Source organism: Phallusia mammillata, chromosome 7 (genome assembly GCF_965637545.1).
Source record: "Phallusia mammillata chromosome 7, kaPhaMamm4.hap1.1, whole genome shotgun sequence".
NCBI classification, from domain to species: domain Eukaryota; kingdom Metazoa; phylum Chordata; class Ascidiacea; order Phlebobranchia; family Ascidiidae; genus Phallusia; species Phallusia mammillata.
Genome location: NC_137258.1, coordinates 7,349,137 through 7,374,218, shown reverse-complemented (window position 1 = coordinate 7,374,218; position 25,082 = coordinate 7,349,137). Strand labels below are relative to the sequence as shown.

The following is a 25,082-nucleotide window of genomic DNA, read 5'->3' as shown; positions in this document are numbered from 1 at the left end:
TCAAGCCAACCTTGTTTAAATTTGCTTTGTAGTGTTGGTTTTTCGACCTTTTGTTTCCACCAAGCGTTTGTAATACGAGAACCTGCTTTGGACTAAGTTTTTAAACTGACATTATGGATATTTGCATTAGACCTCAGTAGCAGGATGTCGGTTGCTTGCATAGTAATATGCCAAGTAGGTATTGGTTTCATTGCCTGTAGAGAAGTATTAATGCTAGATTTCAGCAAAAAATGATTTGTTGTGTTTGATTTGCATGCGTGAAAAAAATGATTTGTTGTGATTGATTTGCGTGCGTGAAAAATGTATGAAAAATGTAAAAACGTATTTACTGTATGCATTATGGGCCCCGCGACTGCCTGAAAGGCTTATTGTTCATGTCTAACAAATTGATGTTGCTACGTCTGGCAAGTAGATGCTGACAGAGGCAATCCAGTCACAAAGCTTTCTTGCTATCTCAGCTACGGCATGCAAGACGTTATTTCAGAAAAGCACCTCTTGTGCAGTATGTTGAGATACAGGCTTTGGCCTACAAAGACTGTACTACGAGTTGGGCTGCAGTATTTCTACAACGTTTTCTACACTTGCTTTTGGCGCTGGCGTCTAGATCAAGTACTGTATGTTGCAAATAAGTAATTGTTTAATTTACGACGGCTATGTCCACGAACCACAGGCTCAGTTTAGAAATAAAAAGCGTTTTTTGAGTACCAATGTCGCTTGTGTAAATTGTCGTGGAAAATTAGCCGCATGTATACCGAAATGTCCTTGACAGTTCTGGGAAATTTAGCAACGTGTTGTGGCAAACCAAAAGCGGACGTACTCGATCAACATTTTTTTCCTGCTTGTGTGTATACGGCAGCAGTCTGCTTTCAACGCCAGTGTTACAGCCTGTGCGCTTTTGCGAAAATTTAGCTTTATTTTGCTTAACTGTAATGGGCTAGTATTTAGGCTAAAGTTAAGCTGTAAAGCAGTATAATGTGGCACAGGTAGAGGAGGTATGAAGACATAAAAAAGAAGCCTATTCGAATCGGTTTGCAATTTAGCCAGATCAAATTTATAGTTTTTATTTTAACAACGTAAATATAATTTAAACGTACCAAAAATAATTGCAATCAGAAACAAACTAACGAAATTTGCACATACGAAACAGAAACTAAGAAATGAAAACCGACTAAGGGCAAACCAACAAACCTGGTAAAACGCAACTCATACTAGTTTACTTGTACGGGGTGTAGCGAGGATGGAGAGGTGATACCCGGTGCTTTCGTGAGAGTCCTATTCGACGTGGCCGCACGCAAGTTCGAAGCGGCTGTAACCTTTCCAAACGTTCTGCCCCTAAAAATGTTTCGAGACTTAAATGGTTTAAGACAAAAACTTACATATTAACAGACTGCCAACAACCTAAACATAATGTATAAGGTATTTTATTTTATGGGCTCAAGCTATTCGTTTTCTTGGCAACACAGCGCTGCTTTTTTACAAAATCACTGCAAACGTTGATAGTGTTGATAAGGAAGTACAGTAAACCTCGCTTAATCTGGACCCGTTTGGACCAAAAAATGTTTCCCGGTTATATGAAGATCCGGTGTATACGAAGTCGATTAGTTAAAGCCTTATCACTTTACACATCTTTTGAACCTCAAGTTTTGTCCGAATTATGCAAAGATCAGGGTTTACCGAATCCGGTTTTAACGAGGTTTATTGTACCATCATAGGTTATTTTGAACTTACTTGCGTTTTGCATCTTTGACGAATAGAATTTGTCGTAGAAACTGTCAATAGAAAACAACGATAAATGGTTTTAAAAAATGTAACAACAGAACGAAACACCACTAGATGCAACTTGCTTGTCCAACATAAACAATAAATGTCTTGTTTACCTGTTCGTCTCTGTTTCATACTCCATGTCACTTGTGTCACATAGAATTTCCTTTTGCATTTTGACATGTTGTTTGTTATTACATGGGTGCATAGATTCATCGTCACTATCCTGGGTTGATGTTAGTTCACAATCTTTCGTCACAGGGACTTCTTGATCCAAATCCCGATTCTGGAATTGGCTAAGCACGTCTGATACAGTGAGTGTTTGATTTACCTTCGCGCTTGGCAATGTTGTGACAGAGTCTAGGTCGTAAAAAATCTGGCCATCGTCCTCTTCACAATTTGTTGGTACAGACACATTTTGCACACTTTTTTCGGCGTTGTCCGTCATTGGAAAGTTAGCATCAGGACGACATTGGTTTGATATGCTACCGTTTAAATCCTCTTCGGCATTCGTGTGATTAGAGCAACGTTCTTCATTATATATTGGCACGTTACTCACACTGCAAGGTGTGACATGTGGGCTATCAACAAGTTGATGAGACAAAGAAGTGTTCTGTATGTTGTTTTCCACTTCAGGAACAAATCGGTCATTGGCCTGGCTCCCTTGGGTCCCGCTGTACTGGTTAACCATTGTTTTGTCGCAGAGTAAATCACTAGCCGGAACAACACGAGTAAAAAAATCATCAGCATTTGTTTGTGATATTGCATCCTTTGACAAAATGTTTCCGCAGTCGTGTTGGTTGTTTGGTATTTGTGAACTGTCGAACAGTTGAGGCGTGCTTGTCGCGCTAGAAACATACTCGTTTCCTCCCTGTAAGTGGGAGTTGATTGATGGATCGTTGTCAGGCGTTGGGGTAGGGGTTGGTAATGAGCGCTCTGGAATTTCATTTTGGCAGTTTGGAAATTTTCCAGCGATAGCGTAAGCGTCTGCGAAAGAATGGCTATTTGTTTTGCAACCACACCTAAATTAAATAGCTACCTGCACTTTCTTTCCATGCGTACGGCTTCCAGCTCATGACGGTGGAGTTGTTTGTTATGTCGGTGGGCCTGAAGTAAACAAACGGTTGCAAGCTTTTATGTACAAATAGCATACAATTTTTTCTACTCGTACCGTAAAATGATTTGACCCGAAGCGGTGTTGATAAGAGTTGATGTTTGCCGTTTTTCAGTCGGTAACTCCATCTCGTTTGGAGAGCTCTTTTCTAAATCACGAAGCGAGATACATTCCGATTTACATTTTAAGAAATCGACGTTGTTGACAGGGTCAGCATTGTGGCAAGATGGACTCCGAGTGCCTGAAACAAACTGCAACCAAGGGTCAGCTTCAGCTTTTAATTTAGGCGATAAGCCTTGCGGTGGACAGTCTTGTTTAGAGCTTGCCAATATATCGCCACCCTGAAAAATGTCGGAGCTTGGAGTTGGGCTATCATTTTCTGAGAGTATGTGCATTGGACACGCGTTTTCTTCTCTAGAAGAGCTACTGCATGGCGGACTTATTTTACTTGGCAATTGATCAGCAATCTTGTTACATTCTGTAGGATCAGATATATTTTGATCCGGCCATTGTTTGGAAGTACCGTTTTCAGTTGAGCTTGTTTGGATTTCAATTGCTTTGAAGTTACAAATGCGGTCAAGCATGTCTTCCATCAGAAATGTCACTTCATTGTTGACTTGCAACCATGAAAACTGCTCACTTTTCGTTTTGTAAGCAGGCAACAGCTTGTCTGTTTGACTGAATTTTGAAGAACATGTTTGAATCGGGCTGCTGGATTTGCAGGTAACCATGGTTGAAGAGACCAGTTCACTGACAATTTCAGCTACAGTATTTTCTAATGTCAAATCAAAGTTTTGCTGACACCCTGGTAAACTGAACACATCACCAACAGAGCAAAAATGGGCAGTTTCGCACTTGTCGTCCGTTCGTGTTTTAGGGGCAGCTGGTAAACATAGCGCATCATCAACAGTTTTCGTTTTACAATAATCCAAACTTCTGACAGCCACTTGGGAGACAATACTGTTTAAAAGCGCAGAAATTTCCTGAAACTGGCTTCCGAAACCAGGCGCAACATCGCTTACCATTGTCCTTGGTATTGAAGTGGCAATTTTACGGTCCGTTACAGGCTTTTGATATAGGTCTTAGCTTGCACAGTCATAAGTCAACCACTCACCAGGAGGCAGGAATGTACACAGCACAGCTGAACCCTTTCATGTGTGATAGCTATAACAATAGTTTAGAAAATACATTGTGACGTCACAAGCCTCAGAGAGTGATTTGTTGTGACTTACCGCCAGCAGACCTGATTCAGCGCACGACCAACTTCCTGATGTATAACAGCAAGCGGGTGCAGCTGCAGGTGGAATTAGGCAGATGCTGGACATTGCTGGACATTACCAGTTAATCTACAAAATAAGTTGGTTTATTGGACCATCAGGTCTGTGCTATCAACTTAAGTGGGTTTTTAGGTGAACATGTAAGAAACAAGTTTCGGTTTACTGTTTGCAGATACGTAGTTCACCGCATAGGACTGCAGGTTTCAGTTAGGTGCTTTGTTTACGGTTTGCTTTCATATGTAAGCACATGAAGACACTTTGTTAAGTTTGTAGGTGCAACATGAATTAAATTATAATCTAGTCATGTGCATGTATAATCATATTCATTCATAAAAAAATAGAACTTTAAATAGTTTTTGAGTACAAAAGCGATGATCAATTCAGGTTGTAGATTCAAGCAGCAAACAATGTAAACAAAAGAAACCACATAAAAGCAAAATTATTCAGAAAAACTTACCAAAGCTAAATGGCTTAGTGACATTTAAAGGCAGTGAGTAATTGTTACCGGCTTAGTTATGAATGCAGTCGTAGCGTGACGTATAACGCTGTGTGATTACTGCCGCCTATTAGTAAAACTAAGGACATGTGTTGCTTGTGAGTTTAAGCTGTTTACTAAAGGTACACGGTTAAGTTTAGTCACAAGGTTGAAATGATTTCAGTTGGAGCAGAAGTTGTAGTTGCAAAAGTCGGAATTCGAAGAAGTGTCGATAAACATTGCACGACATGCAATTTGTGCAGATCTGTCACTTTGCTAAATGTCCCGTACTATCCGTACCCGTAAAACAAGCTCATTATTTAATAATGAAAATAACGCGGCCCAAATAGACCTGTAACGCGACCTGCTTTATTGTTCAGACGTTTTGGCAAATGCTCATGCCATCATAAGCGATATGAGCATTTGCCGAAACGTCTGAACAATAAAGCATGTCGCTTTTTACGTATTTTTGTGCCGTTATTTTCATTATTAAACTTATGACTGGATCCGTATATAGTGTTCCAAAGCTCATTATTAATTTGTAAGAACTTAAGCGGTTTTACAGCTGGATTTCAGTTTTTACAAGAATCGAACAACGTGGCAGCGCCTTCCACACGGGCAGACCATTCATCTACGGATTTAATATCATCGCCACAAACGCTATCAAGTTACACAAATAGAATTGTACAATGCGACGAGAACCGAATCTCTCTTGGTGACAAACCTCTGGTGATTTGCTTTTTGCCCGCAATGAGTCCTCGCCTTTTTTACGACGTGTTCTCTTGTTTGCACACTGACTGGCTTGTGAGTAGCTGCTAACCGTCAGGTATTTGTCCAAACCTGTGGCTGGAGTCAGATATCTGCTGTATGAGAGACCTAGGGAAAGTATCTTCAGTTTTAATGCTAAATTTTCGAGTTAGCTAGTTGTTGTTGTTGTTGGAGGGTCGATTTGAAATGCGTTTACTGCTTTTATGAGTATTTTTAGATTAAATAACAATTAACAAGTACAATTACACATTCCAGGGTCCATTTTTTAGACCAGGATTGACAACTTTATAGTTACTGTCTATCATGTTATGATAATCGTCAGTTGCCTTAATTACCGTTTGTAGGATATTCTTATTGTGGTACCGTACTGTCATCATGAAAAAAAAGATTGCACGACTTGCATCCCGACTGTTTGTGGCAGGATTACTAGTAGCTGGTGTACTGTTCTTGCAGAGACCATATCGCAATCGCAACGAAAAGCTAATCGTGGACCCTGACTCAGAGCTTGCCGTACATTCCCCAGCTGTAATAAACATTCGTTCGCCGTTATTAACTTCTACGCTGGGACCGCCAAACATTTCTGACTTTACATTTGACGAGGCTGATATGCTGGACGAACATGGTAAGCCGTACACTATAGTGATATGGAAGAACATCAACGGCAAACCTGGTTATATGGCCAACCCACAGGAATGTTTGGGCAACGTGCGATGCGATGTCACATACGACAAATCGAACATGGACAAGGTTCACGCTGTAGTATTCCCTTTCGATGGTCTCTCGAGTTCCGGTTTACCACAAAACAGGTACATGTAAACAAAAACATACTGTGCGCAATGAAATAATTTCAGTATGCCTTTGCTCAGTTTGTTATGTAAAGCAAAAAGCAAACGTTTTGTTGCCCAGTAGAAAATAACCGGTTTTTTACCTCTCGTTATAACCCTCAATGACGATCCAGGGTGGCACCAAACCCCATATTACGGATTTTAGAAGCAGGTCGTTGAAAATAACAGACACGTCCCAATTACCCACGCCTTTTCATATTAACGGGCGTCACAGTGCTACTGGACAAGGGGTAGACCGGGCCTTACTGACACAACTGACACGCTTGACCAGATCACCCGCATTCCTGCTATGCTCTACTGGACGCATGTTTGACGTGCAATCAGTGTCGAGCGAGAGAACTTTGCTGACATTTGAGGTTTTCTCCAAACCCTATTCCAATGCCCTTTTCCATGTTTACATAAAACTGTTTTAAAAAAGTTTTGTAGTACTGCAGTAGTGTACCACAAAACCGAATTAAGGATGAGATGAATGCATTATGCAACATTAAATGATGCCTTTTGTTGTTGTCGTTTTTAGGCAGCCGTGGCAGCTTTTTGCTTGGTGGAGTTTAGAAAGTCCATTGCACAGTAGTGGTGGTGGGAGTAGCACATGGAACAACTTTTTCAATCTTACGTTTCATTACCGAACGGATGCTGATGTGTACGCACCTTACGGTAGCATTAATCTTATACTGCGTGAGCTGAAGAAAGCCGGTGAGACCGAATTGGAGGATTTACTGCAAAGAAAGCGCGGTTCGGACAAGATTGCTGCCTGGGCTGTTAGCAACTGTTACCAACCTCGCATGAGCTACGCAAAGAGTTTAATGGATGCCGGATTACAGGTATATATTGAACTCTTTAGAATAACCTACGTAGTTTTTATTAAAACCTTACGTTGTTTTCATCTACCTGGTACTGCCTTTCCCCTAAGTTGTCATTTTATGCTTCATAAAGGCGCAGTCATGTTTACCTGTGGAAAATGCAATGTTTACATGGTCAACATTCGATGACTGGTACAACAAATAAAGTCAAGACAGTTAAAGTCAATCATGGAACAGGCGTTTCATCACACAATTTCATATTATATACGACTGCTCTGTTGAAATGTGAATGAAAAAACTTTGAATCGGGCGTCTTTGTTCCTTTACCTAAATAAACATCTTTTTGTGTCAAAGGTCGACACCTTCGGCGGTTGCTTCGGAGGCAAACAACTGGCTGGTAACCGTTACTCCTTGGAGTTCTACAAAGCACTGGGGGAATACAAATTCTATTTCTCGTTTGAAAACTCCATTGGATGCAAGGATTACTTTACTGAGAAATTTTGGTTTAATGGACTGCGTTCGGGAGCGGTGCCGATCGTGTGGGGACCACGGAAAAAGGACATTCTAAAAGTGGCGCCTACCAAGTCATTTATCCATAGTCAAGACTTTGATTCACCTGCCAAAATGGTAGAGTATCTAAACTACCTAGTGAAGAACGAGACTGCTTACGCTGAATATTTACAATGGCGTACGTGGAATAAGTATCCGGAGCGCATTGAAACCAGGCTACGTATGGAGAACCGCGAAAATGACCTTCGCAGTTTCTGCAAGTTATGTAGCCTTGTTCAAATGCACGGCCGCGCTCGCAAAAAGGGTTTGTCGATGCCCCATAAAGTCATACCGAGCCTTCACGAAGCCTGGCAAGGCGCAGAAAAGGGCTTATGTCATCACTAACTGATGCCACGGGTCAAGGGGAAAAAACTACTGTGGAGCTCCGCGTGAACGCACAATGCGCAGGTATGAGATGCGCCATGGAAGCGTGACGTGCTTTAAGGAAGCTAAGACCCTATCTAAGCTCCGGTTACAGCTATTAGGTACGCGGTATAGCTTTTCTAAATTTAGTCGTGGGCCAACGGTACTGTTATACGTGTACAGTCGACACTTGTACTTTTATTTCATGCACCGCTTTATGCACATTAGATTATTTTACCCTCGATAAATGGTGTACGTTTTTTAGATTTTTTAGTAGGAGAAACCCTAAACAAATCAAAAGAAGCAGTAAACGATAATACTATTCTTACTGTTGTACATTAAATAAAAACAAAGTAAATTGAATTCCATGCGATACAGTTCCGCTTCGCAAAGTACTGCTGCCCATCACGCTAACTGAACCAAATAGACACCAAAGTTTACGGCCCGCTTGCTCACTGTAAAGGCTGAAGAGTTCCGACAAAGTGTTGATATTTATATAATTGTGGTAGAGCAACAGGCCATTGTGAAAATGTTCTACTCTATTGTGTGCTGCATGTCACTGTACTCAGGATGCTCACACCATCCATCCGTTGCTACATGATGCGTTTCGATTTTGTCCCTTGTGACTTCCTATGAATGTTTTTACAGCCTGTGGTGAACTATATGTTGTTTTAAGTCCCAGAATTGTAATTACGAAAATGTTGAATCTGAAATCCGATTTTTTTTATCGGCTATTCGTATTCAAACATATTTTTTGTGCCTTTGTTTACCCCAGGCTAAATAATTCAAATTTGCTTTTGATACTTATAAAACGAAACTGGTGCCCTGTAACGCGCTACGTTATTTATTGACTCAACAAAATACAGCTCCCACTGAAAAAGCAAATTAGAATTTAAATATAGAATGGCATTTAAAATAAACCATATGGTGACTTTTTACAATTGTGCATTCCTAATCATAGCAGACAAATTGCTTTTTTGTTCTACAGTGTAGATTTTTCTTGTGCCGTTTGTGCCTTTATTTACCATCATAAAACATATATATGACTTATATGTATATATATGGACGTTGTTTAAAATGTTGATCCTTAAACTATTGCTAAACGAACCGTGTTTTTACCTCTATTTACACTTCCTTGCACTAGAAAGCTCAGTACCAAGCACCTTACCAGTAGTGATTGACTCTAACCGTCACGTAAAACGACCGAGCATACTTTGCCAAGTAATGTTGTGACTGTATTGACCAATGTCATGAATTTAAAATATTCTAACGCTATTTGTACGTGCAGTTTGTTGTTGTGTCATTTGCAACAGAGGTTCTCAAACTTTTGTTTTCTTTACCCCATGCCGATTTCGAAGATTTTTTTTCTTAAAAAGGTAATTTTGCAACTATTGCAAAAATCAACTCCAGATAAATGTGATTTGGTAAGATAAAATATGTTTCATCTCTTAAGGAATTTCAACATATATTTACTCTACCTTTATATTTACTCTACCACATTACGTTCAGAACTTATGCGTTAGTACTGCAAATTGGGACATATTATTTTATACGAATGCACACACAAACTTGTTTTTTTGTCTGTTTTGAGCCTAATATTCGGTAAAGCACGTGTTTGAACTGTTTTCCGCTTGTCTTAAAAAGCAGTGACGATCCAGTCACATACGCAGTTTGTTGAAAGAATATTGGGCAAGAATTTAGCGTTAAAAAGCGTATCTGCTCCCGTTATGCTACTTTGTCTTGAATGGCGATCGTGAGCACACAATCGATGCCTTAACTATGCTGTATGTTTTTACTGTGAAGCTTTCGCGTTTATGTTTTTCTTTTCGCACAAATGTGCAAAACCGCTATGCAAGTGCACGTTGCTTTCTTCGCCTATTAAAGCCACTCTTTGGACAACAGTACCTATCGGGTAGCTAACGTTGAATTACATGTGTTTTTTTACAATAATTACAAGTTGTTTTGTTAATTTTTATAAGTAATGGTACAGCTTTTGCTAAAGTGGGCCATCTTTGGCAAAGATCCAGCTGGCATAACGTAATAACTACTTTATATTGAAGTCATCAACAGTTGGTGCTTGTCATGGTATTATATGCCCAACCGTGGGTTGTGTTTCTTTCGAACAGGCTACCGCTTTGTATTGTCTGCCTGAGGACTGGAAATAAATCTGTGATTGCTGGCTTATGCGGCTGATTTTCAATGAGACAGCTATAGCTAACCGGAAGTGACGTGTATTGCTTTAAACACAGCAACCGCAGGCGGTTTGTTCCGCGAATGAACAATGTGAATTGTAATGGTTATCAGTTTTTACCAAGCTCACCACGAACTTTTCTTAGGCCTGTACTTCAGTGCGTTTAACCATGAAGTTCGTTTTATGCGAAATCTGAAAGTTCGCCCAAAGTCTGTAGCTGCTATGTCGTTACAGTTTGAAAATGACAAAACAAAAACAATTCTTGAATGTTAATGCGATTTGAACTATGATAGGTTCAACCAATTAAATCATGTGGGGTTAATCAACCGACATTGAAAACCGTTTGATAATTCATAATCAATAAGCGATGCCACTGTAGACAGTTCCTTGGTAAACATCATTTAAGCCTACCGTTGTAGGGCGGTTTGGTTTAGTTTTCCTAGCCAACCCGATCACAAATGGTTATTGAATTGAGGACGAGACAAACAATAGCCGGTGTCCCCGCTCCTTTGAGGAAATATGCGCCAATACAATAATCACGACCTACATGAAATTTGTCACGCGTACAAACAAGAAACGAATTAGGTTCCGAAACGAATATACGCCGCCATCCAGAACCCCATACATGCTATTTTTGTCATCTACAAAAGCTTAATCAATAGCAGTTCCAGTTATAGTTGCTAGTTGCACGTGAATATCAGTCGCACAACCGATATGGCGTTGTGAACCCGAAAGAGGGTGAAGTTTATACCTTTGTTAAGGTCAAGGTCACAATAAAACAAAATAGTTTGGCAGACTATTTACAGGCAGTTGTAAACGCACAAGAAGACCTAAGGAAATGTTCAAACCCTTGAGTTCTGTTGCGCTTGTAAATTATTGCTGCATAATGTCCTGTTTAACTGATTTTAAGCCTCGATGAAATGCTTGGGCTATTAAAGCAATTAATTTCCGCACTTTTTAAAAATGCGTTTTTTTTTTTTTTTTTTTCATTATCTCTCTTCTTTTTTTCACGGGGTTCGAACCCAGGACTCTCCCGGGGACGAATCCCGATCAGGTTTTTTATGTCTGTATGTGGGTCAGGCGCGCCGGACCATTCGGCCAATTTATTCCGCACTACCTATTTCCGCAAGTGTTTTTCTATTGGATGGGTAGGTCGCATGTGCAAATGCATTAATTTGTAACTTTTTTCCCAGTGAGGGCAAAGTTGTCACATATTCCAGCAAGACAATATGTATATGTAACCCCCATAAACGTTGTGTTGCGCTGACGCCAGTTAAACCGGATTAGGTAAATTCGGATCTTCGCCAAATTCGGACAAAACTTCAGGTACGAATGATTTGTAATGTGATAGAGCTTTAACTAATCAACATTGGTTAATCCGGATCTTTGCCTAATCCGGACAAAATTTATGGTCCGAATGGATCCGGATCAACCGAGGTTTACTCTATATATATGTAGCCGACCTCACACACTACACACATTGTATTTTTGTATTTTGTATTTTGAAATATGAGAAAAGGGCGGTAAAGAACAATATATATCGGAAAACATCACAAAAAATAAAGCTTTGGAAAAGTGAAGGAATGTTACAAAAACGAATGTCAAATATCTCCGTCAATCTGTGTTTTATTAATTCTGCAAATTTTGGCAAGTCTTGATTGTCGCCATTGCATTAGCTGCAGTGGGTCTCTGTTCGGGGTCCGCACTCCAGCACGATGCGATAAGGTCGAAGTAAAGTCTTTCCGCACTTGCCATTCCACATGCGCTACTGACTATAAAGTAAACAGAAAAATAAAATAACTTTTACCAGCAAACCACTTGGAAAAGTACGTTTGAAAATTGTCAGTGAGGGCTTAAATAAAACAGACTTCACGTCTCCATGCGAAGGATTTAAACTGACATTTGATGCTGTTATGGAATGTATTGTTCGGTGTACGGCGATTTTGTCACGAACAAAAAGCGACATCGCCGTACAATCCTTAGCGAATTGAACAAACCATTGCACCCTAGCAAACGAGAACGGTTACATACTCGACGAAACCTCGTTGATTTCAGGAAATGGTTTAAGTAAATTTCTTTGTTAATATAAGTGCTTGATTATAACTGTGTTGGTATATTTAAAACACAGGCGATCGTTTAGTTATGGTTGGGTCTACAAGGGTTACGTGTTTGTTTTTGGACATTGATGCCAGCAGAATACACTATTAAATCACTCTTGTGTTTAGTAAACAGTCGTTATGCTTACCTGGCGACGCAGTGCTTGGTTGTGGAATTTTCGGGCGAGCACCAAATGCAACAACAGCAAACACGGTTGCGTGGTTGTGTTGACCAGCGTATGGTAAGACTCGACTCCATAGCTGCCATGCTGTGATGCTAAACGAATATATGTCCGATTTGGTGCAAGGCACGTAACCACGAAGTAACTCCGGCGCCCGGTAGATGAAAGTCCCCATAAGCTGCGATCTGCAAACAAAAGCGTATTGAAGTATTGCAATCGCTCAGAGATTTTAGTCACACAGTACCTTCAATGATTTTAAAATTGAAATGGTTGACATAGCGTTTTGAATAAAAAACATCAATGTGATAAGACCTAAGGAACCTGTTTAACTCTTGTAATCTGCGCGTCGAAATTATTGCTAGATAAAGTCCCGTTTAACTGATTTTTAGCCATCCATAAAATAAAAAATACCAAATGTGATGTACAATTTCTGAACATGCACCAATCCGAGGAACTAAGACTGGCTCTGTACTTAATACTGGCGAAGCATATAATACTTACGACGATCTTGCCGAGCCGGATGACTTTGATGATGATGGTGCTGAGAGCATTGTGGAGTTGCTCATTATGGAGTCAGAACATCCGGTAATGTTACAATTCGGGTCTCTTATACTTTTGTCCGCCTGCACAAGCAATCAATGAACAAAAATCAGTATTTTTTTACGACCAGTCAGAAAATTTGTTTCACAACCACGCCATGATGAGAAATTTACCTGCTGGGGTTCATCGACGTTGGCAATACGCAAGCACGATCCAAAGTCGCACACTTTGCACACGTCATCATGCGTCACGATTACGTTGCTAGGTTTCAGATCAAGGTGAGCTAGTCGTTTGCTGTGAAGATAATCCAAGGCCTGAAGAATATCCGCAGAAAATCTGCAATATACAAAGAATTGTAAAGATTGAAATATTTTTGACTTGTGTTAACGCCTTTTCTTTTTGAAGGGCACGTACCAATTTCATTCAGCAAATATTTGTATGTCTGCTACCTAATTGAACCCAAACAAAGCTCGTATACCAATGTGTAAAGGTCCTTACCTGTATCGTCGTTGCGGGGTTATAGGTTCTTTAATATCATTAATCAGTTGTGAAAGATTTCTGTTGCCGGCATGTTCCATCACAACGTAGCTTTACATATAGCAACAAAAAATTAACGTCAGTCATTGGCACAAATATGTTTTAATCAACTTTACATCTGATTAAATTATTCAATTTGCCTCATTTTTGTGTTATTTTCTACTCACAGCCACACGTATAGTAGACTGTTTTGCGTATTATGTGTCACATTAGTGTATGAATTTATATGCAAAGGCTTACCAGTAGCTGCGCGAATTGCTGTTGGACGGCGATGGTGTAGGTTGCACGACCACTAGTGTTCGGACAATGTTGGCGTGTCGCAAACGAAGTCCGTTCATTTCACCCTGTTAAAAGCAATCGAAAAACTACATTACCATAATCACAATCTTGTAAAAAATCCTGCACCACATATTCCGATGTGAATTCTTAGTTGCTTCCTTTTAGGTTTAACCACCCTTTTTGGCATTTCTTTTTTTTTCGTGATGTGTTATTGTGCGTTTATTCGCCAATACAAAGATTGTGCACATATATGGATTTTTAATTTTTCCCTTACCTGCAAAGTTTCAAGAACAGCTTGTCTCGATTTAAACGCATTTTCGATCTTCTTTATCGCCACCTTTTCCCCACGGTATCGACCTAAATTTGAAAACAACAGTGTCAGTATATCTTTCCGAATACCACAAAATCATGTTAATTCCACATTTCCACAAAATTGATGCTAATTTAAAATCCACACCAACCTTCGAACACTCTTCCAAAGCCACCGCGTCCCAACTGCTCTGAAGTGATCAGCTCAGATTCATCGTCCTCCCAAAAGTAAAACTTTCCTGATGGGCATTGCTCTATGACATCTTGCAACCGCTTGGTGTGCCTCAAACTGGTTGTGACGCCGCAACTCGCGAAACGCTTCCATTTAAAATGACGAGGTGATGAAATTGACTTTGTGGCGTTATTATGACCAGACAGTGGCACTGGACTCTGAGATGACCAGGACACTGAACTTGGAGAAAGAGCTACTCCAGAAAGCCGAAGTATCTGGGATCGATTCCCGTGTTTGGGAGTAGAAGCAGGAGCCACTGATGCACTAAAGACGCTGCATTTTTTGGTCATATGATTATGAGCCGTGTGATCGTCGTGAGTCGACTGGTTGGCGGAATCATGAACCTACAAAAGAAAACTGAAGTTTGTCAAAGCTATTTTTGTACAATTGCAAAATATATCAGCTAAAAACCTAAAATATGTCAAAGTTATTTTGACAGAATTATAAAATTGTGAATTTGGAAATAGGCGGATTTTTAAGTGACAAAACGAACCAAATAAACTAAAATATAGTTTATCAACAATTTGACCATTTTTGACAAACCTCATTTAGTTAAATTTAGATCTTATAAAAACATACGGCACATGAAGTGAAAGAAGTCAACTTGTCTGACGCGAACTCATAGTCACTGACGCTCACCTTAACCTTGTGACGATGTTCGGGCAAGTCACTGATGCCAAAATGCCTCTTGCGCGACGCATGTGGCAGAAACTTATACGGACTCACGCCGCCGAGGGATTGGCCTGCCATCATCTGACTTGCGTTGGCGGTCGGTGTGTAACTCCACTGTTCTGAGATATTCCTTTTACTGGGCAGCGAGCTTCCAGGACTAACAATGCTGTTGCCCAGCTTTGGAGTTGACCTTGCTGTAGGCGAATGTGCAACACCAGGCGCAAACCTGTGAATGCTATCGGCTGCTGAAGGTAAATCTGATGAGCGTGGACTAACCGGTCTTGGCGAGAAGAGGCGGGAAAATTTGCGAAGCTTGGTAACAGGTGATGACATTTTGATTTTGTGCAGATAGTATTTGACCAAACTCTTAATTTTTCTATTTTAGGAAGAAAATTTCAGATAATAATTATCACATAATTTTGTTTTCGCAGTTTCTAATCGAAAGCCAAGAATACAGCCTAAAAAACAGGTTTCTCCCTCTGTCTATCTTGGCTTTGCACTAAACATTAACATCTTGTTATTAAATTGTACCTGTTTACAAGTACGCTGGGAGACTGAAATAGTCCGACATATAGCTACAGTGTCTGGTTTTCAATAAAAAGTTGTTCAGCTTATAAACTGGCATCTACTGCTGTTATTTAAGGTATTTATGTGACTGAACACTTTTCCTTTTCTGTGTATCCTTTGAGGCTGGCACACATTGTGTTGTGGGGTGCAAAGTACCAAACAGACCGCTTTATAACAAAACTTCATCCATCTGTTATCTGTCTTTGCACCTCGCGCAAACAAATTAGAAACAGCTGGTTGGAAATGCGATAAAAACTAAGCACGCGAAAACGTGGACGTCATCTAATGACGTCATTGATAACGTAAGTTACATTTTAAAAATTTGAGTGCAGGGAATTACTAATTACGATAAACTTATGATTAAGTATTTTAATGCGAACGAAGGATTTCTATCAAAATATTCACAAGTATATTTAAATATGTAATTTACTGACATTTTAACCACAGTAGACGATAAACATCAGCACACAGTACAACAAAACAACTTTTTCATCAATAACAACGAAACAAAAAAATAAGACATATAAATAAATAATTCAGAAATCTTACGCCATATATTTTCTGTTAACATAGTGGTGTAATAAAAATCCTTAAAAATTAGAATAATATAATCTCTTGGAAGTAAACTGTTCGGGAACCGGGTAATTTATTTAAACAATATGATTCATGTCCCATAAAAATCGTAGTTATTTAGTTTAGTATTTTCGCATTCGCATTTGCAGAAACGGAAATATGTTGCTGTTTTTTGGTAAGGTTTTAGCGTCTGGTGCTCCGTCTTGAAGGGCTGGATATGCTCTGCAGCGACACCGAGCGGGTATAATTTCCCGTAGTGGCATGGTGAGTTGTGTGTTGTCGATTATCATTTGATGTTTGGAAGCACCGAAACGTGGAACGGAATTCTCTTCGAAACTGAGCTGTGGAAAATGCAAATAAATATTTAATTGCTGTTGTAAGAAAGTATGGTCTGTCATTCTGGATATTGATTTATACCCTAATTGTCCCAAATTCATGCCATACCTATTAGTTGCACACCATTATGTAAATACATACACACATAGTAAGTGGTATATATGCCTATTTAGCTGATTTGCCTGTTTCACATCTTTCAATTGTTTTCTGAATAACATAAAGTAAGGTATAATTTCGACCGCGTTGTTGTGGCATTGCGTATTGGACATAACATGTGATAGACACGATAGTTTTGGCCGCAATGACTATGGGTATTATATTCTTGCGTAAGTATGCGCTAAAAGAAAACGACTTCAAGGCAAATATTAGAGCTAAAGCAACTTACCACTAAAGAAGTTATAGATGATGGGGTTGAGGGCGCTGTTGAGGTACATTAACAGGTGAGCAACCGCAAAGACAAAGTAGATCGTTCCGCGATTAACTGAGCCGAATCCCCCGAAGGCTCTGTTGAAAGGTAGATTTGGTTGTTCAGAACATTGTGAAATATTTAATACAATTATTGTGTGTCTCTTGTGGAAGTATGGTTTAAATTTATACTTAGTCTGTGCTGCTGCTGACAGTGTAAAATGTTGATTTTAGATTTGTACTATCGAACGAAATCGTGAACTAATATGGTGTAATGGAAGTCAATAAAAATACTTTTTAAGTATTAAACTGGTCATAACGAAATAACTAGATTTGGTTTTCAGTTATGTTAAAAAAAGAAATAAGCTTACCAAGTTGCCCGATATGGAATATGGTATAAGAAACAGGATAAATTACCTTACAACATCTGCTACCACTGCTATATAATATCTGATTATAGGGCCAGATATGTCAGTTATTCTTGATGTTATTATCTCTCTGTTATACGAGCATGTCTGACATAAAGCATGTTTTCTCTGGTACGTATGTCCCTAGTGCATTGACATTTAGACACTGTGGCTAAGTTTATGTTGGAACGATTGTAATCGGGTCATCATGTACGCAGATATCAGATAATACCGTACTGCTACATTATTATTTGTAGACCACAGGACCATGCCATTAAACGTGGATAAATCGGAAGGACAAAGTATCTTTGTTATTGTATGAAGTCAACGTTTGCTAAGTAGCTGCCACAAAAGGTGAAAATTAATACAAACTTTAAAACATAAAAATACTGTTACATTCATAACAAATAGAAACAATAGTACATTAATGTATATGTAAAAAGCTAATGAACAAGCGTTTCGCCTTCACAATGTTGCCCATTTAACACTTTTGTCGATTAACTAGTGTAATGGTATAAACAACATTGGTCTACTAGTCGTTTTTTAAAAAGTTGCAATTATGCTGACGTTTTGCCCACCAGAACGACAGGGCTTTGTAGAGCAATAATCATGTTTAATTGTAAAAAAGAATGCTTAAACTAATAGTAGATTTAAAGTATTACAGGTCATTTTACCTTCGTACAAGATCTAGGATCATGACAGGAGCGTAGCAAAGACCGAAGACGACGATGAGAGCAACTTGCATCCGGGCACTTTTCTTCCGCGCATGGATGAGCATGATCTGTAAGTCACGTGAGATGCAAAATAGTTCTACCAACAATGGAAGCAAATGGCTCGTAGAGCTCGAAAATTTTAAAGGTTGTTTTGACATGTCTGAGTTTACAAATTCCTTTAGATGAGATTTTAGTGAATAATTGGGTATCTCACTTAAGTATTAATAATTAATATCCAGTTTTAAATATTTATGCCCGTATCAAGGCAACTGCGGTTTCGAGTTTTAATTTTCTTTAAAAATGTGCACGTAAGAAAGAAGTTTACGCGAGGGTCCTTCTTCAATAAACGCTTTATCCTGTAATCTGGTGAACATCTGAAAGGAATTAAACAATAAAGTGCCAAATTAATTTTACCTGCCAGCTTATCGAAGTGATGTGTGTAAACTTCGTATATACATGACTCACAATCGATAAAAATAATAATTGGTACGTGATAGTTCAACTCTTAACGGAAAGAAAAGCAGCTCGCTGGATATGAATTTAATGATTTGATGCGTGTTTCTGTCTTAATTTAATGGATTAATTTTTTGATATTTGCGGTGTATGCAAATTAAATGCCTGGTGATTTGCTGAGCCGGTAAATGCCGTTTGGAAGCGCCGAGCAAATCCAAAAAATATTAGGTTTTTTTTCGTCTGAAGGGTGTTTTTTCGTTGTTATTATTTGCACATAGCGTTTTACCTTCGCTGAACATTTACGACAAACAATTTTGTCAGATTTTGCCAGAGAGATGCGTCTTCTGATACGTCGTGTCATGGAAGATGTTCGCCGCGTTTGAACCAAAGGTCTTGCCTCTGCCAAAACAAGAAAGGCACGCAAGGTTAACAAGGAAAAATGGGACCAACTTAACGTATATTTACTTTTGATTTAAATTATTACCTTTGGTAAATGACGGCGGTCTTTCATATAAGTTGCTTGTGACGCTGCTGATAATGGAAGACGCCGAGTTCAACTGCCAAAAATAAAAAAGGCGTTCATCATCATTTGTAGCTCCACAAAGCAGAATATTCTAAATCAGTGTTAGTCTGCATTTGGGTTGTATTTCTCTATTATCGATTCTGTACGCTTTTGAATTCTCTCCACAATAAATCATTACAACCTCGAGCAAGCGTAGTCAGACATGGGGCAATTCGTATTCGTCATTCGTATTCGAATGCATTCGAATACAGGTTTTGCTACCTTCGTGCTGTATTCGAATAATTTTGGCTTTCGTTCGATGGTACATGAATACAATTCGAATAGTTGATGTTATCTTTTGAACCAACAATTCACGAATACAATAGCTTGGGTAAATTTATTCGAATACAATTCGAATTGTTGTAGGTTTTTGGCAACCTAAGAATTTGCGAATTCGAATACACGATATTTTTTACGAATACAATTCGAGTTGTTGTCGGCCTTTGACAAGGTAACAATTCGTAAAATGGAATACATGACTACATTTTTACGAATACAATTCGAATTGTTGTCAGCCAGTGGTTACGTAACAATTTTCAAAATCGAATACATGACTACATTTTTACGAATACAATTCGAATTGTTGTCAGCCTTTGGCAACGTAAGATACATAAATTCGAATACATGACTACATTTTTACGAATACAATTCGAATTGTCAAATATCTCCAGACTAGGAGTAGTCGAGAATATTTTGCTACACATTTTTGCCAAATAGATTCGACTACAATTCAAATTGGCAGTGAAGGTGACCTGTTTTGACAAGTTTTCGTTCATGTTACGAAACAATGACACATAGAAGTTTAATTGTGACGTTACATAAATGGAATTGTGTTACAAAGCTTGCAACATTGGGTTGTTCTCAGCACATGACAGGTGTAGCGTGTTCATGAAGCAAACATCTCATGTAAATTTGGTGAAATTTATATAACGGAGACTTAAATCAGTCAAGCTAATGTGGCAACAAAAAGCTCGTTCGTTTACATTTTTACCAATAAATTTGCAATTCATAAACCCATGTTACCTTTTGATCGAATACCTTTTAAGTTTCGGGGCGCCTTTTTCTTTTATTTTCCGCAACTACAAATATCCGAATTGGTGCATTCGAATGCTATTCGAATTGTTTGCTTCTCACAACAACTGAACAATTCGTGAATACAAATAACTAGAACTACTAATTCGAATACAATTCGAATTGCTACATCTCACAAAGGACGAAGTATTCATGAATACGAATACACGCTTGGGGTTTATTCGAATAGTATTCGAATTACACGTTGTTGTTTTTTGGTCAACTATTCATGAATACTAATACTTGACACGTTTTATTCGAATACAATTCGAATTGCTGCCACCTTAACATTACGAAACAATTCGTGAATACGAATATTTGACTCGCATTATTCGAATACAATTCGAATTGCCGAACTTCAAAAAGTGCGTAGAATTCATGAATACGAATACATGCCTTGGTTTAATCGAATAGTATTCGAATTACTGGTCATTGTAGTTTGGTCAACAATTCATGAATACAAATACTTGACTCGTTTTATTCGAATACCATTCGAATTGCTGTCACTCAAAAATTACCAAAGTATTCACGAATTCGAATACAGTCATGCAGGTATTCGTAAAGTATTCGAATACAGGACGCCTGTATTCGACCCCATGTCTGAGCGTAGTATCCCACCGGGAACGGCAGCCAAATAATGTTGTGACCCATTGTGTGTTTTAAAAATATGAATGCGCGTTTATTTTGGTAACGGGATTTTCTTTTAAAAAATGTAAAATTAAAAACAATTTTCGAGTTTTTTTGTTTTGACTGGTAAATTTTTGTGTTTTTTCCACTGCTCACTTATAAATTCATTATTACGTTAACGCACACATTTTTGCAGGCTGGCACCTAATTGTGCGTGTTAGCCTGGTGTCTTGCTTTACGTGACAGCCCTAACGTGGTTACGCATTATTTCTTCATCCCGTAGCACCTGATCACTGCTTATCTTATTATGGCCACCGCACGAAGTTACAAGGTTAATTAGACATACGGTTGTGGCGTGCCAACAGCATATACAGAGAGACACATCGACACAATGCCAAACAGAATATTGGGTTATACCGGTAATCGACTGCTGGCAAGATTGTCATTTGTTCGTCTTGCTTCGACGTCGCTACACTTGCAGTTGGATCGTCCAGCCAACGAAAAACCAGGAATCTAGACAACATGGATAAATGTTGAAGACTGTCTCGCCATACAACGTCAATCCTTGCGGTTTATAAATTGAACTTGGTAAATGTCCTGGAAACATGGCTTAGTCACAGGCATTGATATGTGATCGATTAGTTAGGAACCACTTCATGTTTCTACCATGACAAGGGTCAGTCAAAGAGGTCAAAACCCACTTGATTACATCCTAGAGGGTTTATATGTATGCAATTTTTTTAATAGTTCGTATCTACGGTAATACAACATTAACCCTCAACAAAGTGATTTGGGCTTACTTTAAGACAATAATACTCCTTAACCTTCGTATGTCATTATGCAACATTAAAATGAACAAAAAACAGTTTTCCATTTTTATTTTTCTTGTTTGCTTCGTATTTAAATCACCTCTTTTCGTGAAAGAGCCTTGAAAACTTTCGTGTAAGTCACACCCAGAATGAAAAGCGGTAGAGCGTATCCGACTGTGACGTAATAAGTGTGAAACGCTGCCTGATAGGTTAATGCTGAAATACAAAACATTATTATAAAACAGTTCCTATTTTGTACGTTTTAAATTAGTGTAGAAGATTTTTGCAACATTTTCAACTTTATATTTGCATGCATTTATTTTCAAAAAAAAGAACAACAACAAGATGTAACTGCAAGGTGTTTTAATAATTTAAGTTGGAAAAAATATGTTTGTAAAGTCTGTAGGCTACTTGGCCAGTGTTCTCCACAGGACATCAGCAAAGACAATTCCTCATAACCCTCAAAATCAGGTGTTAGCTCGTTAAAGAATGCAACAGGGCAAAGCGTTGAAAGACTGAAGAGCCAAATTGCGGCCATCACCATGCCAGCTGACTTTGAGGATTTGTGAAAAGTACTGCACCTCAGTGGATGACAAACGACAAACCATCGATTTACAGCAATTGCACCAAGGGTAAGAGAGGAAACAAGAGTGACAGTCATCTGTTGTACATAGGAATATCATTATGGTCACATATAAATATGGTCGTATGTTTTTGAATATTTATGCAGACATGATGTAGGATTTGTGCCAATGGTAACGATTGCGGTTTATGGCAACCTTTTGCATATCGGATTGTTGCAGTTTTGTGACTAATACCGGACTCTAGGGTTTTGAAACAGACAGATAGCATACAGACAAAGAAACATAATAAATTTCATTAAATTTTCAAATTTCACAAAAAATCATTATACTGGGCCAGGATTATTTCGCTTATTAATACGACGATAAATCCACCAATATCTGTTTATAATCAGAACATGATCAAAGGTTTATTTTGATACATTTTTCTATTCCATGCATCTTCCGCAGGGCAAAACGCCTCAATAACTACAATGGTCGAAACACGAATTAATTAAATTTATTTTCTGCTGTCCTGTAAACAGGTTGTTTTATCACTAAGATCTTTATGTGGGTTAATTCCTACCTGCAAAAAAGGGACAAGCTTGCAGAGGAAACGTCCCATAAGCCAGGACTCGAGAAAGTCGACCATCATGGTTGGTGGGAGGCAAATAATCGTCACCAGTACGTCGGCAAGCGCCAAATTCAGCATGAAGTAATTCACAGTGGTGTGCAAATGCTTTCGGCGGAGAATGTACGCCACCACTGCGCGACAAAACACAAGTGGCGGACCCGGTATAAATCATATGATCGACATCAGAACAATGGCGTGATGCTGCTTAAGGCAAGACCGAGGTTCATGTAACTGCACAGGACCAACAAATAGCTTTTTACTGCATTTTATGTTGGCTAATTAGCACTTACAAACTATATACCATCACAACGCAATTGTGTTACGCAAAAAGTTGTTTAGTCATCGAATATTTATTTAAACAGAAGAAGACCAAAACACTAAGCATTTTGCGTGCGATTTGTTTAACAGGCGTTTTTCACATAAACGCCAAACGATTGACATTAAATTCGGTTGCACGCCATTGCAAAGCAGAAAAACAAACAATTGTAAAATTCCCTCGGGGATTGAGAATGGCGTTCTAATAACTCAAGTATAAGCCAGCTTTGTGGCACAAGGTACCAAAACAAGTTACGCAATATTTATGACGTTCGTTTAATTGCAGCCTGTTACTCGGTCGCATTGCAATTTTCTGCGTCACCCGGTCATTCGCGTACATATGTGTGTCGTTATGTTACGCCGCAAATAGAGGCTGCATGATTTAGATTAGAGAACCCTAGCGCGTCTTAAGCCTTCCGCAGGCGGCAATGTGACTTCGCGTTTTCATTCCAACTAATAGCGGCTTAATTTTCCGCTTTACAGTTGGTCCACATAAAACGAATATAGAATGATTTGTATTCGGAACTTCTGTGTAGCATATACGTTATTTGGAAACAGCTTCAATCCGAGAAAAAAATGTAAACTGTCCCCGTATATCAAAGAGTTAAAACCAAACTGTCATTTTCAACAAATTATCGAACAAGAAAACATGAATCAATCGATTTGTTGCATGTTATTGGTCCTGTTGTGTCATTTGAGCGATTTATATTCATTGATGATCCCCATCGATTATAGATACTTGATACAGCGATCAGGAAAATGTATATTCCCAAAGCCCTTGGTAAAACACCCGGGGACGCACAAAAAGCTTTTCAGCTAATTTAAAATGCGCAAGATCGGTTTGACAAACGACCCTTAACAATACTACCACTAACGACCAGATGAACATAATCCAAAAATAGTTTTCCTTACCAAGTGAGTTGCCGACGATGGAAATGACAAAAACAATCACGTACAACGAGATGACGAACCATTCCGCGTGACTTGGCCTCAAGTAATGCTTCCAAATATCAAAGTCTTTGAGCGGATAATCATAATCCTGTCTTGTGTCGCTGTCGTTTTGTGCAGAACCAGCAATAGCAGTGGTATCGTTCATAACGGCCCTATCAAGCATTGCTAAACTTACTGCCCTTAAACTTGAATTGGATCGCTCCACCATTGTCCCACCTGGGCTTCGCTGGAAAACGTATCCACGACTGATGGCTGGTTGCACGGCGCACGCGCTCAGGGCTATTCTGGCCGCCCGCTAGCAGCAAATGCCTTTTTAAACGAGCCGTAAAAGTGACGTCTACAACCGGTGCGCGCTGGGCAGAATGCAATGCACGCAAGCGGTTGAGCCCGAGCGTGCTTAACGGCGCAACTCGATGACCGGAAGCTTTGTCATTAGCGAAGCCCGAAAGCATGAAACGTAATCTGCGCGCATGTTGCCCACTGTTTGACTCGAAATTCGAAACGACACAGTAAGTTTTCGAAATTTTCACATGCAAATGCATCAATATCAAATTTTCAGTTCGAAAAGGTTCTTGCTGCAAAATATGGTGCTTGCCTTGCACATATTTAGAATCAATCAATGCTGCAAACTAAAACTTCATAGCCAGGTTCTAACGACGATGTACGAAATGATTCGAGTGGCGGCATATGATGTAAGTTATATGTTTTCAACTGTAGCTCCGAAATTACTTTCGTCGAAAAGTCAAACATTTATATTTGTCGTATTGTTGTTTTTTAAACATGTTTCACACAACAGAAAGCAGAACCTTTATGTCGTACCTATCTATAATAATTGAACCTTTCAAATGCGGTATTCGACTCAGCAAATTCGATTAACACGTATTATATTACAAAGACACAATTTTCACAAAAAATGATACAAGAATTTGCCAAATGACCAGGACAATGGTGTTTTTTCCCAAAGCCCGTGGTAAAACACCCGGGGACGGACAAAAAGCTTTTCATCTAATTTAAAATGCGATACAAGAATTTGCCAAATTACCAGGACAATGGTGCTTTTAACTTTTTTTGCTTTGGCTAACATATTACAATGATGTTGTCAAACGTTT

At 39.0% G+C, this 25,082-nt stretch overlaps 4 protein-coding genes across 5 annotated transcripts; 1 reads left to right on the top strand and 3 right to left on the bottom strand.

Moving 5' to 3' along the window:
* Positions 1 to 1,095: 1,095 nt before the first annotated feature.
* Positions 1,096 to 2,863, bottom strand: LOC145238890 (uncharacterized). Its single transcript, XM_080102169.1, has 4 exons — positions 2,801 to 2,863; positions 1,878 to 2,748; positions 1,729 to 1,769; positions 1,096 to 1,332 (listed from the first exon to the last, which is right to left on the bottom strand). The coding sequence occupies exons 1-4, from the start codon at positions 2,835 to 2,837 to the stop codon at positions 1,214 to 1,216; spliced, it is 1,068 nt and encodes a 355-aa protein (XP_079958295.1). The 5' UTR covers positions 2,838 to 2,863; the 3' UTR covers positions 1,096 to 1,213.
* A 2,770-nt stretch (positions 2,864 to 5,633) lies between these two features.
* Positions 5,634 to 10,134, top strand: LOC145239289 (4-galactosyl-N-acetylglucosaminide 3-alpha-L-fucosyltransferase 9-like). 2 transcript variants are annotated; one of them, XM_080102594.1, is made up of 4 exons: positions 5,959 to 6,017; positions 6,086 to 6,201; positions 6,758 to 7,061; positions 7,395 to 10,134. In XM_080102594.1, the coding sequence occupies exons 1-4, from the start codon at positions 6,015 to 6,017 to the stop codon at positions 7,932 to 7,934; spliced, it is 963 nt and encodes a 320-aa protein (XP_079958720.1). In that variant the 5' UTR covers positions 5,959 to 6,014; the 3' UTR covers positions 7,935 to 10,134. The 2 variants fall into 2 exon arrangements, with proteins under 2 accessions (XP_079958719.1, XP_079958720.1); XM_080102593.1 differs by having other exon boundaries at positions 5,634 to 6,201.
* A 1,485-nt stretch (positions 10,135 to 11,619) lies between these two features.
* Positions 11,620 to 15,684, bottom strand: LOC145239401 (serine/threonine-protein kinase mos-like). Its single transcript, XM_080102713.1, has 9 exons — positions 14,958 to 15,684; positions 14,239 to 14,662; positions 14,052 to 14,134; positions 13,739 to 13,842; positions 13,460 to 13,549; positions 13,135 to 13,297; positions 12,923 to 13,044; positions 12,389 to 12,606; positions 11,620 to 11,915 (listed from the first exon to the last, which is right to left on the bottom strand). Exons 1-9 carry the CDS (start codon positions 15,321 to 15,323, stop codon positions 11,773 to 11,775), a joined length of 1,713 nt encoding a protein of 570 aa, XP_079958839.1. The 5' UTR covers positions 15,324 to 15,684; the 3' UTR covers positions 11,620 to 11,772.
* Positions 15,685 to 15,965: 281 nt separating this feature from the next.
* Positions 15,966 to 24,334, bottom strand: LOC145239200 (orexin/Hypocretin receptor type 1-like). The gene is made up of 10 exons (XM_080102485.1): positions 23,935 to 24,334; positions 22,660 to 22,838; positions 21,925 to 22,174; positions 21,614 to 21,729; positions 21,122 to 21,217; positions 18,929 to 19,001; positions 18,731 to 18,843; positions 17,953 to 18,059; positions 16,852 to 16,970; positions 15,966 to 16,471 (listed from the first exon to the last, which is right to left on the bottom strand). Exons 1-10 carry the CDS (start codon positions 24,179 to 24,181, stop codon positions 16,314 to 16,316), a joined length of 1,458 nt encoding a protein of 485 aa, XP_079958611.1. The 5' UTR covers positions 24,182 to 24,334; the 3' UTR covers positions 15,966 to 16,313.
* Between the last annotated feature and the right edge of the window lie 748 nt (positions 24,335 to 25,082).